At 25.8% G+C, this 14,988-nt stretch overlaps 1 protein-coding gene across 17 annotated transcripts in view; it reads left to right on the forward strand.

Annotated features, from left to right (window-relative positions):
* The window catches only part of Dscam1 (Down syndrome cell adhesion molecule 1), a 607,521-nt gene that overhangs the window by 505,098 nt on the left and 87,435 nt on the right, over positions 1-14,988 (forward strand). For all 17 annotated transcript variants that reach the window (XR_012756684.1, XM_075368244.1, XM_075368245.1 and 14 more), the window contains 3 exons: positions 9,307-9,426; positions 10,674-10,847; positions 13,004-13,151. Coding sequence is in view for 16 of the 17 variants with exons in the window: in XM_075368244.1 (XP_075224359.1) it covers positions 9,307-9,426; positions 10,674-10,847; positions 13,004-13,151 (442 nt within the window). In the remaining variant the exon portion in view is untranslated. The remainder of the gene's footprint in view (positions 1-9,306; positions 9,427-10,673; positions 10,848-13,003; positions 13,152-14,988) is intronic.

Consider the following 14,988-nt stretch of genomic DNA (forward strand, 5'->3'; position numbering starts at 1 on the left):
AAAGACAATTTCTCATAGAAATTACAAATTGTCTTAATTAAAAGTTCACTATTTTTATTATGTAGAGAGATTACTTGTAATGTTATTTATTTACACTTTACTGTATATTTTTAAATATAATATTTGTTCTGTTACTGAATGTTTTAAACATAATTTATTACTTTAAATCAATTACCTTATATCAACCTTGCAATGTAATTATGTGCTTTTGAACTTAATCATCTGGTTAGTTATAATATTGATTTTGTTTTCAAATACAGATTAAAAATAATTTTTACTTTATTATTAATTTTAAATAATTGCTTTATATTTGTCATGATCGGGGAGCTAATGAGTAGTTCATTTAACTATTAATGCCTTATAAGGTTTGGTGCAATTTTTACATTTTTATTTTACAAATGCTATTTGCTCTGCCTGTAGCAGTTATACACTGTATTATCATATTTAGTTCATGTATAATAGTGCTTAGAGCGTGACTAGTTTCTGTTCAGTTGCAATTAATAAAAACACTTTCAAGATATATTTCATATCTTATGTATTTTCAAAATTTGGTTTTTATTCATTTTTCCTTTAGAAGAAAATTAGAATGTTAGGATAGGTTAAACTTACATTTGGTAATTATTAGTTTTGTTATTTGTATACTATATATGTTTATAATCAGTCAACTTATTATTTAAATACATGAACGTTTGATATTTTTACTATCTAATCAATTGGAAATAATCGTGCAATTTCAGTAGCCCTTAAGCAGTATGCATTAATTGTAGATGTGTTTATTTCTCATTACTTAAAAATTGTAAAAATTGATGAAAGTGATTTCTTAAACGTAATTAGAGTAACAGTACAAGTGTTACTTTATTTTTTAATGATGGTATCTGGGACATTAAGATTTTATTCCTATTTAATGTCTTGATTTCAGAAGCCTAGTTTATTATAACATTGAGTTAATTTAGAATTATATCAGTTCATAAATTTTTTAAATGCTTAGTTCCACAAAATGGTACTTCAGTAAAGTTAGGAATGTCAGTCTTGGCATCTTTTGAGACCTTCACTTAGTATATTCAACTCTTGTACACACACAATTGTTTTTATCTTTTATGATTTATTTTTTATAATTTTTTCCAGACATTTTCATCACCATCTCAACAATTTACCCTTTTCTCAACCATCAATATCCAGTAGATAATTCTAAAATTCCGACCATGAACAAATTGAATAAAGACCATGAATAAATTTTAATAGAAATTATAGCTAATACTAACATTATCAAAATATTGATAGTGTTGCATAGTATTTTATATTACTTTTTTGTAAATATATATTTTTAGAACCGATTTTGAAAATAAATTTAAAAAAAATAATTAACTCACAAACTTATTTAAAACATTTTCCCTCATTTTTACAATAACAGATCTTAATTTTATATCAATGTTTATAATTTTCTATTTAATTCTGGAGCTTAGTGGATAATCTCAGCACTGCTTTATGATGCAAAAATATTGGATTTGAAATGAGAAAGGGAACATTAGATATGGATGATCTCATTTAAGTGTAGTTAAAATTTGAACCACTTTATCATTAAATTCATTGTAGTTTTTTTTAAATGCTCCTTGAGGGGTTGAAGGGATGTGAATTTTTTACACCTATTCTTGAATGAACTTAATCAATGGTCAAAATTGTTTTATATCTTTCAATTTATGGATACTAATGATTGTATAATAAAATTATGAAATACTAAAGATGACTTAACATAAAAAAACCTTTCATTTTTTTAGAAAAAAATCTGTTTCTAATAATAGCCTGTGTCTGAAGAACATTTTTTTTTTATGAACTTTACTTAGGTGAAAATTTTATTACTTTGGTGAAGTTTAGGTTTTTTAAAAAATATCAAATTAATTTAACCATGAAACGTTGTTGAAATTATTTTTATAATAAATGTTATAATAAAAAATAAATGTGTGTGCATAAATGCCATTTGAATTTAAACTAAAAAACACTGTCAAATTTATAGTTTATTGGTTGTTATATTATAGTTAATATTAATGCATGAGTATTACTACAAATAAGTTGCATTTTGTAATATTTTCTGTATGTAACTTATACTACACATAATGTTTACAGTTTTCTAAACTTAAAAAATATTGAACTATTTTTGTATTTATTCAGTTGATTTTTTTTTGTAATTTCTGTAGTCTGATAAATTTTATTTTCTAATAATTTAAACGTATTAATTTATTTGTGAATTAGTTAGGATAACATTTATTAAATAAATTAGTATTATTATAAACAAGTAAGTGTAATGCAAGGGTAAATTGTCTCATAAATAAATTTAATTATTGCAGGACAAATGATATGAATAAGAGATCTGCATATTTTAATTAAATAATCAAATAGATATATACACAAATATATATATATATATATATATATATATATATGTATATGTATATGTATTGAAAACATTTCTGGGGATTTTATTATACATACATTTACTATTTTTTTTTGTTTTTTAAACTGCTTTACTCTCTGTATCTATTTTAAGAAATAATATGAAGTTTATACAATTGCTTAAAACATATTTTTTCAAGTTATTTTTAAAGTTAGAAATTATTAAATCTAATGCTGTGAATTCTTGATTAAATATGTTAATTTAAGATTAATAAGCTCTTCATAAATAAATTTATATTTTTACATTAGCTTCATGTGTTTTCATTTGTGGTAGTGTTATTTCAATAGAATTCTTAGTAAAGAGTATTTTCACGTTAAGATATTAATTATATTGTTATAATAGAACATTTTATATAAAAAGCAGTGATTTTGTATTTAATTTACTTTCAGTAAATAATTATCAGTCTAATATATATAGTCAGAAAAAAGATGGAAATTTTATTAACTCTGATAATTAAAAATAAATAATTTTATTTAATAAAATTTATAGTTTGTCTGGAATTTATTTTTATATTGCAGCGTTGTTAGGAATTATCATCTGCAAATTTAAAGTTTTCATTATTGTTAAAAGTTCATTGTTTATTTTTTCATAATGATTTATAATTCTGCGTTGAATATTTTGTTCAGGAATCCTTTCCATCCTTTTTATCCTTTCATTTATTTATTTTAGGTAGGCTAGAATATGGTTAGGTAAAAATTGATTTAAAAAGTTATTAATAAATTTAAAGGCAATTAATTCATATCCTAACCTATCCTTACCTATTTCTTACCTTCTAATTTATTATTAACTTTATTTTTTTCTTTCTTTTTATGTTTGCATGAATTTTTTTAATATATTTTTTGTTTTGCCTGATTTCTTTCTGTTTTGTAATATTTAACAATATATAACACCCTTTCTATTGCATGTTTGTAGTATAGAAAAGTAGCATTTAGTACTGCACCATAGTTTAATGACTTTATTAATGTGTATCACTCATAAATTGCATGTATATTTGTGCACAATCACATTCATAAACATTTTTGTACACTTAGAAAAGGACAATATGTAAATAATTATGTGTTCCTTTTATTAACTACAGTCTCATGACCAACAATAATAAATATGTTAATAGAACTTCAAAAAATTGGCTATATAAGTTTTATAAAGTATTATTTTTTTTATTTAAAATTAGGTTTTGATTAGTATTTGTCTAAAGAAACTCTTTGGAAAAAAACAATCTTTATTGTTAGTCAGTTTTAAAAATTTACTTAACTTGAGTTATTGAAATTACTGTTTCTTTTTAGAGTAACACTGTTACTTGTTTTAGCTCCCTTTTTCTCTGCATGGTTCAAAGGAGGATTAGGATGGATATATATATATATATATATCCATTCTCCTTTGAACCATGAAGAGAAAAGGGGAGCTAAAACAAGCAACAGTGCTACTCTAAAAACAGTAATTTCAATAATTTAAGTTAAGCAAATTTTTAAAACTTTTTTTAAACAAAGAGTTTATTTAGGCAAATACTAAATAAATAAAAAATAATACATTATAAAATTTGTATGGCCAATCTTTTGAAGAAGAACCTAAAATATATAATAATAATAATAATAATTAAAATAAATTTTATTGTAAAAGTGTTTATGGGTCTCCTTATCATATATGTATTTAAATTCTATTAAATAAACCACCTAGTACAGAATATTGAGATAAGAAACATCTTACTTTAATTTTTCAAGGAAGTACTTTAGCAGGATCCCACATCCTAAATCCCACAAAAGTACTTTCATTAAAAATTAAGGTAGGTATGTCTTATCTAAATATTCTATATTAGGTAATTTCCTTAACAGCACAGAAGAAAAATATGAATCTTAAAAAGATTAATTTCAGTAAAGTAATATATATATATATATATATATATGTATTAGAAATATAGTAATACTTTATTCTAAAGTATCTTTATTTCATTATTTCATTGCGTCATATGTTCATGTGACATTGGGTGTTATCATATTTATTTTCATCCTACCCTTTTCCATGGAGAATATATAAAGATTGTTTCTTAAATGTACAGTTTCTTCATGCTAAGCTGGACAGATGTATACTCAAACCACTCTCTTGTTTGTACAGTCTGTCTTCCCTCAATTTACCCTTGAATAAGTCTATATTTCAAATTCTTAACAATATGATCAAAGTATTCAAGCTTCATCATAATATCACCAGTGAAACTCCTTTTATTTACTATCCTTCTTAAAGTCTCATCGTTTAGAAATTTTTAATATATAATTCTAAATAATTATGTGCCAAATACATTCAGACATTTGGTATTGTTACAACTTCTAATCTCTGAAAGGGAAAACCGAATGAAATAATACCTTAGTATTCAGATAATGTCTTACCTTTCTTTTTCCTCTGGTAATTACCGTTCAGATAATACTTCAGAGGAAGAATGAGGATGATATGTATGAGTGTAAATGAAGTGTAGTCTCGTACAGTCTCAGTTCGACCATTCCTGAGATGTGTGGTTAATTGAAACCCAACCACCAAAGAACACCGGTAGCCACAATCTAATACTCAAATCCATGTAAAAATAATTGACTTTACCAGGACTTGAACGCTGGAACTCTCGACTTCCAATTCAACTGATTTGGGAAGATGCGATGATGTCTTACCTGAATTCTGAGTTTTTTTTACACCAAAAGGTCTTTATCTTGAAGAAAGTGCCACATGTCACTTTAATTTTCACCTCTGTTTCTTCCAAATTTTTAGTACATCTGTTTATCCTTGTCCCCAAGTGTTTATCCTTTTATTACCTTCTTTTTTCCTTATTCTTCTTTAGTGAATCTTTCTTTCAACACATTCTACTTTAGACTCGTTTTTTTTTTTTGGTCCTGAGTATTTTCTTTATTTTATTATAGCATTTTCCCCTCTTAATGTCTAAGCATTCTAATCTTTCTCTTCCTCTTACCATCTTTTCTTTCCATTTTTCCTTCTATTATCCTTTATTAAAACAGATTCTATGTAGGCTATGCCCCATTCAATATGTTTTCCTCTTTCTTTTGTAAAGTAAAATATTACTTAGTGAAGTATAGCAGTAGCAGTTATTGTTTCTGAAAAACTAAATAATAGAAAAATGTGAGTCTCTATATTAATGATAAAATGAAAAATTAAAGGTATGATATGATAAATGAATGTAAATAAAAATAAAGTTATTTGTATTTATAAACAAGCTGCATTATTATATTTTGAAATAAAATCAGTATAAAAACAAACAAACACATAATGCAATATTTGAATTTGTAAAATAAACTCATCACTAATTTTTGCTTGATAAAAGTGTTTTTATTTTTTTGATCTTGCTTTATTATAAAATTGAATAATCTCACCTGTACACATTAATTTTATTTTTAATTGCACGTATTAACATGAGTTTTAATTTATTTTGTCAGTGTAACTGTTGCATGATAACATATTTTAGTATTTTATTACATAAGTTTTTATTAAATATTTATTAATTTGTACTATTTATTTTTTTTATGTTTGTCTATACAAAAGATGGATTTTTAAAATTTACATTAACATAAATCGTTGAATTTTTGATAAATTTTTCTTTTTAGTTGATTAAAATTTTTTGGGTTGTGAAATGGTGGATTATGTTATCTCCCACAAGCATCAGGATTCCTATGGTGAAGCATTAAAAAAAATTGTTAAATGTATTGCTTATTTTTGTGCGACTAATCTCTAGTTTTTTTGACTGATTTTTGAAATTTATGTAGATTTTGTAAGAGTTTTGAAATAATAATTTTTTTATGTCTTTCTTGTCCTGTATGTACGGAATTCATCCCTAGTTGGATAAATGAGGAGGAAAACATAATAATCTTGTTTATCCTTTAAAATAGTAGAATAATGAAAAAAGAGATTTATTCATTTAAATTTTTCCTTACCTTACTTTTTGTTATCGTTTTTATTAACTAAAGTATTCCATAATAATTATTCTTACTAGATTCCATTTAAAAATATGATTGTTTTCTTCTGGCAGCATGTAGTGATTACATGACCTAAAAGATTAAAGTAATGTATTTGTCCATCATATCTTAACTGCTTAAATTGCTTACTGTAATCTCTTGTTGGAAAATAGCACTTATCGTGAGTAGAATACTCTATACTTAAATTACAAGATATCATCCATCTTTTGTTAATAATGAGAGGATTGTTTTCAAAAATGATAAAATAAAATTTTGAAATTATTTAAAGATCAGATGTATTTTTTACATTCTGTAATATTATTTAGTATTTTTATCTATAAGGATTAGCCTTTTTTTAATTAACAAACTCAGTACAAAAGTGTTATAAATATATTTATTAAAAACATATCACATTATGTTTAATGAAATATGCAGTTATGGTTCTGAGTAAAATGTTTGGAAATTGAACTTGCCAAAAAACTATGAGTACTTTATTATCTTTTTTGAGTAATTTATTATTTTTTTATGTATGTAATACATATACTTTTAAATTTGCACCATGAAAACAATCCTTTTTTATTTATGCTTTTAATATATAGATATTTATTTTAAGAAACCTCAAAAATTCATGCATATTCATCAAATAGTTGAGTTAATAATTAATAAATTCTTAAAACTGTCACTGCTTACTGTCATTTTAAGTATTTAAAAGAAACACATTTTATTAATTCTTACTGAAAAAAAAAAAACAGAAAATAATATTTATTATAAAGGTTATTAAAAATGATCTTTCTGATTACAAACTCATGTTTAGTAACACTTAGATACATGAAAGTATCATCAATGGAAAGGAAAGCTCAAAAATTTCTTGTGGCTGGTACAGATATCATGTAGTTATTGATTTTGTCGCAGGGGAGTAGGAGAGAAAATTGCTGCCAACGAAGACAGAATGTGTGTTTGATTTTCAGTCTGTTATCAGTGTGCAATGTAATTTTATAAAGAAGTTTGGTGAAGATGCACTCAGGGGGCCCAGTAAGTGGTATTCTAACTTTAAAGCAAAGGGATAAGCGAAAGCGATCTGTAAGTGAAAGTGGCCATCTACCAGTAAGTGAGGTGTGAAAGAGTTTCGCAGAAATCCACAACTGAAACAGGATATCCAAGGTTTAATTTTTCAACAAGATGGGGACCATTCTATTTCCATTTAGATGTCGGACATGAACTGAAAAGGCAACTACCAAAGAAGTGGATTGGGTGTCCTGAACATCACAATAGTGAATATTTGCATTGGCCTCCACCTCCTCCTGACCATACATCCTGTGACTTTTTTCTCTTGGGGTTTTGTCAAACAACAAATATATCGGCCACCTTTACCACCTATGATCCAGGATCTTTGAGAGGAGGCCAGGATCCAGGATCTTTGCATCAAGAGGCCATTGCATTAGTGGCTCATCCAATGTTGCATGTATAGCAGAAATTAGTCTACAGGCTTGATGTGTGTCATGTATACAAGAGCTCATATTGAACACATGTGATGCGATGTTATGAACTAAATGTAATGCAAAACATTTCAAATTTTCCTTTCCATTGATGTTACTTTCATATATCTGAGTGTCATTAAAGATGATTTATTCAAGTCTGTAATAAGAAAGATGATTTGTAATTAGTCTTTATTCAATTTCAGTAAAATTGAACATATCATAAACAGAAAGATTTAAATTAATTTTAATAAATGGTGCTGTTTAAAAAAAATCATTCATATCTGTCAATATTTCATTAAATATATTTAGTTTGCAGTATAGTATAGTTGCTGCATCTTCGCTTTTTATGTAGAAGTTACTAGGTTCAAATACCAGTCATACAAAATTTTTTGCTGAGTACAAATTTCTACATTATATTCCTAAACGGAAGCCTTCAGGTGTATTTGCTAAATTAAATCTTTTAACAGAAATATTGCAAATTTTGCTATCTGTAGATAATAATAAATATACAAATAGTTTTTATTTAAATCTTAAAAAAAGATTGGAAAGTATCATTTATTTATCTCGTAAATTGTATAATCTTAAAATTGAAATTTTAACTTTTTAGTTGGATCTTTTTAATTTGCTTCATTTTCACAATTGAAAACTGAAATTAATAAAAAGAATTCAAACTGAATTGAATCTATAAATTCAAGATAATGAAAGATTTTGAATTTCCAAGAATGTAATTACTACTTCATAGAAAAGTAGGGTGATTGTATTTGGATATTATCCTGTCATTACCAATATGAATAAATAAAATATTGTTGAGCTGTGTTTATCTGCTTATTAGTGGTATATATTTTGATTCAAACAAATTGTTTTAAAATACTTCCATTTTTTAATTATTTTAGCCAACCAATTTTAATGTTGATGTATAATGTTAAATATAAATTTACAAATTGAGTTTGCAAAGATTTATTTTCAGCAAGTAAAATTTTATAAGGATATATAAGTAAATATTTCTGTGGAATAAAATTTTTATTTTATCTCGTTGCTGCACTGTAATTCATTTGAAAGGAAAATTAATATATTTGTAGTCCAAATAAATTTTTTAAGCATGAATCTTTGAGGTTGCTTTAGATTATTGTTAAAAAAGTAAAAAATAATGCATTTTCTTTGTTTTTAAAAAAATATCTTTTGTGGTTTATACTGCATTTATAATATTCAACAAATTAAAAAAAAGTATTTAATACATAAAGCTAATAAAATTAAATTTAATATTATTAATTAAATACTTAAATTGTTTCAGCAGTATTTAAAACAAACATATTTTTTTAAATTTCATGTAAAATTACATCTCAGAAGTTATTGAAAAAATATTGTAGTTATTTTATTTTTGTTTGTTATATTGTGACAGAAATTTTTCTGATGTGCACTTATTTTTGATCTGCAGTTCCTCCTCGTTGGATTCTTGAACCAACTGATAAAGCTTTTGCACAAGGTAGTGATGCAAAAATTGAATGTAAAGCTGATGGATTCCCAAAACCAGTTGTCACATGGAAAAAGGCTTCTGGTAGGTTAAATTTTTATTATTTTTTTTTTATTTGTTGGTTAAATAAATAAAGATGTTTCTAGTGAATAAGGCGAACTACATTCTCTTATAGCTCATTGTTTTCGTAACACATTGATCCCAGAGAGTTGCATATTGAAAACAAAAAATAAGTTTAGTATTTTTTTCAATACAATTTTCAATCAAATTATTTTCACTTATAAAATTCAGTGAAGACAGCAATCTTATATGGTGTCTAAAAGGTAATAAATGCTGTACCAAGATTTAAAAGAGATTGGTGTTGTCAGAATATAAGTTGACTACTGATCAATAATATTGCATTAATCATAGCTAAGAAAGATTAGTTTCTTTCTAACCTAACATATTAACCTTAAACTTCATTTTGGGAATACATAAAATTGCTATCGTAATTAATTTTACATATGACAAATAAAATTTAAAATTTAGTTATATTATAAATTTAGCTGAAAAATATTCATATGTTCTTAGATTCTTATTATTCAACTATATTTCATTTATCTTTATCATGTTAATGATTTCTTCCTATAGCTCTTGAATTTTAATTTATTATTCTTTAATACCAAACATCTAAAGTGTTACCCTTCCATCTCAGAAATCAAGAGATGTGTATATAAAAGATATAGTTTTATTACATTTCTCCAATTTTGATAGAACAATTGTAATTTTATTTATTTTATTGAGCTTGAAGTAAGAATGTGTGAATTCATACAGGTATATAATCCCTAGTGTCTAATAAACCAGTACTTGACTGTTTTATATTTAACTTTAAAAATTATCAATATGATTACTATAAATTGTTACTGGTTGACTACATTTTAACATTCTCTATTGTATTACTGTTTTTGTCACACTTTTATTGGTTTTAAATAATTTTAGTGTGAGGCTCAGATTTACCAATACTTTACTCGGTCACTAGTTTACCGCTTTGATTATCACCCAAACAAGAAAAAGTGTCCCTTAACAGTTCATTACAACTGGAGTTGCCATCCCCATTGAAAAAAAGCAACCAGCTGTTATTTTAAAAATTAGTTTGTATTCAAACATGGTTGCCTTTCAATAGATTAACTGGGACGTTTTAAATTCATGAAGTTACAAACAATGTCATCTATAAAAATGACAACTTTTTTTAAAAATTGATTACCTTTGTAATTAACATAGTAATTCTTTGTTTCTTCATATTTCCTAATAATTTTGTAACTAATACATACTTCTTATCTATCTATATATAGGGGATTCACCAGGTGATTATAAAGATTTAAAAGCTAATAATCCTGATATTAAAGTTGATGAAGGTACATTGTCTATTAATAATATTCAGAAAAATAATGAAGGCTATTATCTGTGTGAGGCTGGTAATGGAATTGGATCAGGACTTTCTGCTGTTATAATGATCAGTGTTCAAGGTAAATTAACATTGTACTATGTTCTTGTATTTATTTAGGCATCATTTTATTTATGATTTTGATCTTGTTAATTTTTAATACTTATTCTTACCATCCTTTTGATACATCTTTTTATTTTATTTTTTATTATATAATCAAAAATAAATAGGCTGGCAAAATACATACTAGGAGAAGTATTATTAATATCCCTTGATAGTTTAAAGTTCTGGAAAGAAAGACATTGAAATTTAAAATTATTATTAGTTAACATATATTTTGTTGTTGCTTATAAGAGTAATGTGGCTGTAATGGATACTATGAGATTTAAGAAGGTGATTCCTTTAAATATTTGGGAAGTTTAATGTATATGAAAAACATATAAAGAAAAACAAAAATTGGATCAATTAAAGATCTCTGAAAAATGTCTGTTTGCCCTGATTGAACAGATTTAATAATATTGAGAGAATTGAGATTCTGATATACATCAGTTGTTAGAACAGTTTTGCTGATTGTTGCTGAAGCTTAAGAGTCTAAACAGGAAGATTTAGATGAAGCACATTATATATATTAGAATACAAAGACCAAGATACTACTAGATATTTGGCCTGTTAAAGAAAATTGGGGATTCAAAATAAAAAATATTGTTTGAATTCTTGCGTTAAAGCAATGAGTAATAATTAAATAACTTGATGATTTTTAGTTCCTCAGTCAAGTATAGAGAAGAATCGACCACCAATGAAACACTTATAGTCATCTATTTTATGCATGAAAACTAATTTTTTTTGTAATTTTTTGAGTGCTGTCAGAAATATTTTTTGTAACAATTAAAATTTTTTAATTATAGCGGTCGAAGTGTATAATCTCAGTTACTGAAATAAAATATATTACTAATAATAAATGACAGATGTCATTTTATTTTTGTAATACGTGTTTTGTAAAACATGTTATTTTTGTAATACATTGAAGATAGTAGCTGCCAATATTATAATTTACCACAAAATAAAAGTATGGATTAGATTTGTTGATATTTTAGCAGTGCACAATTAATAAATTGATTTAGAACATGAATTGGTTTAAAAAAGGAGCGTCTTCATAAAACTATACATCTTAGGAAAAAAAAGATAATATACATTTCATTCTTAAGATACCTGTTAATTAAAACATTGTAAAAAAATCAATATTACAAGTAACAAAAATTAACCCTAAATCATTACTAGTTTATCCATATTACCTAAAAACTATAGTAGTATAATTATTACTGTATAATAGACCCTTAAACTGTTTAGATGAAAATATTGAATTAGATAAAGAATTTTGTTAATACACAGCTACAAAAAATGGGTGTAATGTAAGAGATGTATATAAATTAATTAATAAATGCCAGTTTAAAAGAAATTATGTATATTCCTTTAAATTACAATTGTAATTATTACTATTAAATAATTTAAACAATAGAAATTAAATAGAATGATTACTAACAATAAATATAATTCTAACATTTATAATTAAGCAGGTGTTTATAATAATAAAAAAAGAAGTAAAAGTAAAATTGAGAAAGTACAATTGCAAAAAATTCTGCTAAGAAGTGACAAAAAGAAAGTTGAAAATCAGTATCAGGAATATTTACTAGAAAATAAATAAAATAAACAAAAATCTAATTATGATGATCACATTAGATTTAAATAAAACATATTTTCTACTTTAGAAAATAAGTAAATTTTAGAAATGCTTGATGGCAAATTTAGCCCTCCCCCCCCCCAAAAAAAAAGGCAATGAGAATATAATTAATGAACAGTAAAAATTTGAATATGACTGGCGACATTGAAAATAATAATTTAATTTAGATTATTCAGTATCAAAATAATAGTTTCCATTATCTCCTAATAGATTGTAATTACATTAGAATAATTCATTTCCCTTCCTTGGCAAAATAACTGTCATCTATCTCTACAATTTAAAAATTTTAATTATGTTTGTAATTAATGTATTACTAAAAAAAAATGTCTCTTGAAGAAGAGATCTCTACAGAAATACTCAATGAAAATCACAATAAAAGAATGAAACAAATTTTTAATAAGCAAATTATTGTTTGAATTCATTAATTCTGTTCTCTTTATGTATTCAAGAACTAAGTATTTTCATTACACAGTAAAATAATTTGATTTCTAATGTTTTAGCTCCACCACAATTTGAAATAAAATTACGAAATCAAACTTCAAGAAGAGGTGAACCAACTGTTTTACAATGTGAAGCAAGAGGTGAAAAGCCCATTGGAATATTATGGAATATGAATAACAAACGATTAGACCCAAAGAGCGATAACAGGTTGGTTTTAGAAAATTCAATCAAATATTAACACTTTCTCTTTGTTAAGACCCAGGTTTCATTTCATGTTCTTTAAATTGTATTATTAATGAGTAACTTTAAATTTTATTTAAAGAAGGACTTTTAAATTTTAAAAGTCCTTCAAACAGCTGCACACAGCTCCAGGTGGCTGCAAACAGCTCGGGGCGGCTGCACTCGGCTCCCTCTATGTTAAAAGCAAACTTTTACTTTACGCTAGCTCCTACTAAAATAGTCAGTTTTCTGCCAGCTGTCAGTGATTCAACATGTGTTAATATAATATTAGTATATATAATGTTATTACAAATTCAAATATTATAATAAAATTAATTTACAGTATAAAATAATAAAGACTAATTATTTATTTAATTGAACCAGTAAAACAAAAGATTAAGAATAAAAAACTTAACCAAGGTGGCAATTATTCAACACTGTTAACTAAAAATTAAATCTGTAATTTTTGCTTACAGTTTTGTTTGCTTGCTTGCTAAATTAGAGTTCTCAGGTTCAATTCCAGGTCAGGTCTAATAATTTTTATTTCTATCCTTCCCTGTTGCACATATTTAGATACTGGGTGTCCAGCAATGAACCCTGCAGTTTTAAATTAAATTTACTTTATTGAGAATTAGAAATGTATATGTTTTATTACATGTAAGTACAAAGTCTAAAGTTTTTTTACGTCTTAATGTAACTCTGTTTGGGCAAGCACTGTTTACACCCTTGCAAATGTTAAACTGGTAATTCACCTCATTCCACACCCTGGCAAGCATATCTTCAGGGATCGCTTTCACAGCTGCTGTTATTCTTTGGCACAAATGGTCAAGAGACTGGATATTTTCTTGATATGCAATGTCTTTCATAGCTCCAAAAGCTATGAAAGACATTTGCATATTTTCAATCTGCAGAAACAAAGTTCTTTAACATGTCCAAATACACTGTGCTTGCAGTAGTTTACTAATGGAAAAAATGGTCCAAAAATTCAAGTATGCATGATATCAAACCAGAAATTCACTTTCAGACAGCTACAGATTTGTGTGGATTTTCTGAGTCCCATACTCGACAATTATGGTGATTCATGACTCCATGAACAAGAAATGTTGCTTCATCAGAAAGTAAAATGTGCTGTAGGTAGTTCTCATCAGTAGTAATGAGGTTAACAAATTGAACTCTTTGTGGCTTATGATAAGTTTTAATTTCATTGAATAGCTGCAGTATATAAGCATGAAGTTTTAATCATTTGTAAACAGCATCATGGACAGTGCTTTTAGAAATGTTTAGTTGATGATCAACATTACAAACTGAACATTTTAGACTTCATTGGAAAGCGATAGAATCCTTTTTGTTTTATGGCACTAGTTTTAGGCCTACTGGTAAGTGTCCTTTCAAAATCCTTCTGATTTCCAAAAACTGTTTATACCACTTATGTACACTTACTTTGTCAATCAGGAAATTTCTATGATATTTCCATATAATTTCTTTGTAAGACAGTCACTGATTTTGTTTCTACAAAACAGTATACACACTGTGTTTTCTCTTTAGGTAGTGCCCTGATACTGAAGCCCAGTCTCATAATAGCTTGATCTGTGCAACACTCTAATGCTGCTGCTATCTGAAGAAAATGTATAACTAAAACTTAATTGTTGTTGCTTCGTATGAAACACTATTGAGTGCTGCAAAATAAAAATTATATTCGTTCTTGAAACTCTGGAGTTCTTTTTTGGACAAAAATATTTTTCATATTTTTTCTTGAAATATGATACTGATTTAGTTATCTAAATTGTGTTAACTTAAAAGAGTACTTTATTGACATCGGCATCTG

Source organism: Lycorma delicatula, chromosome 6, assembly GCF_047948215.1.
Source record: "Lycorma delicatula isolate Av1 chromosome 6, ASM4794821v1, whole genome shotgun sequence".
In the NCBI taxonomy this organism is placed as follows: domain Eukaryota; kingdom Metazoa; phylum Arthropoda; class Insecta; order Hemiptera; family Fulgoridae; genus Lycorma; species Lycorma delicatula.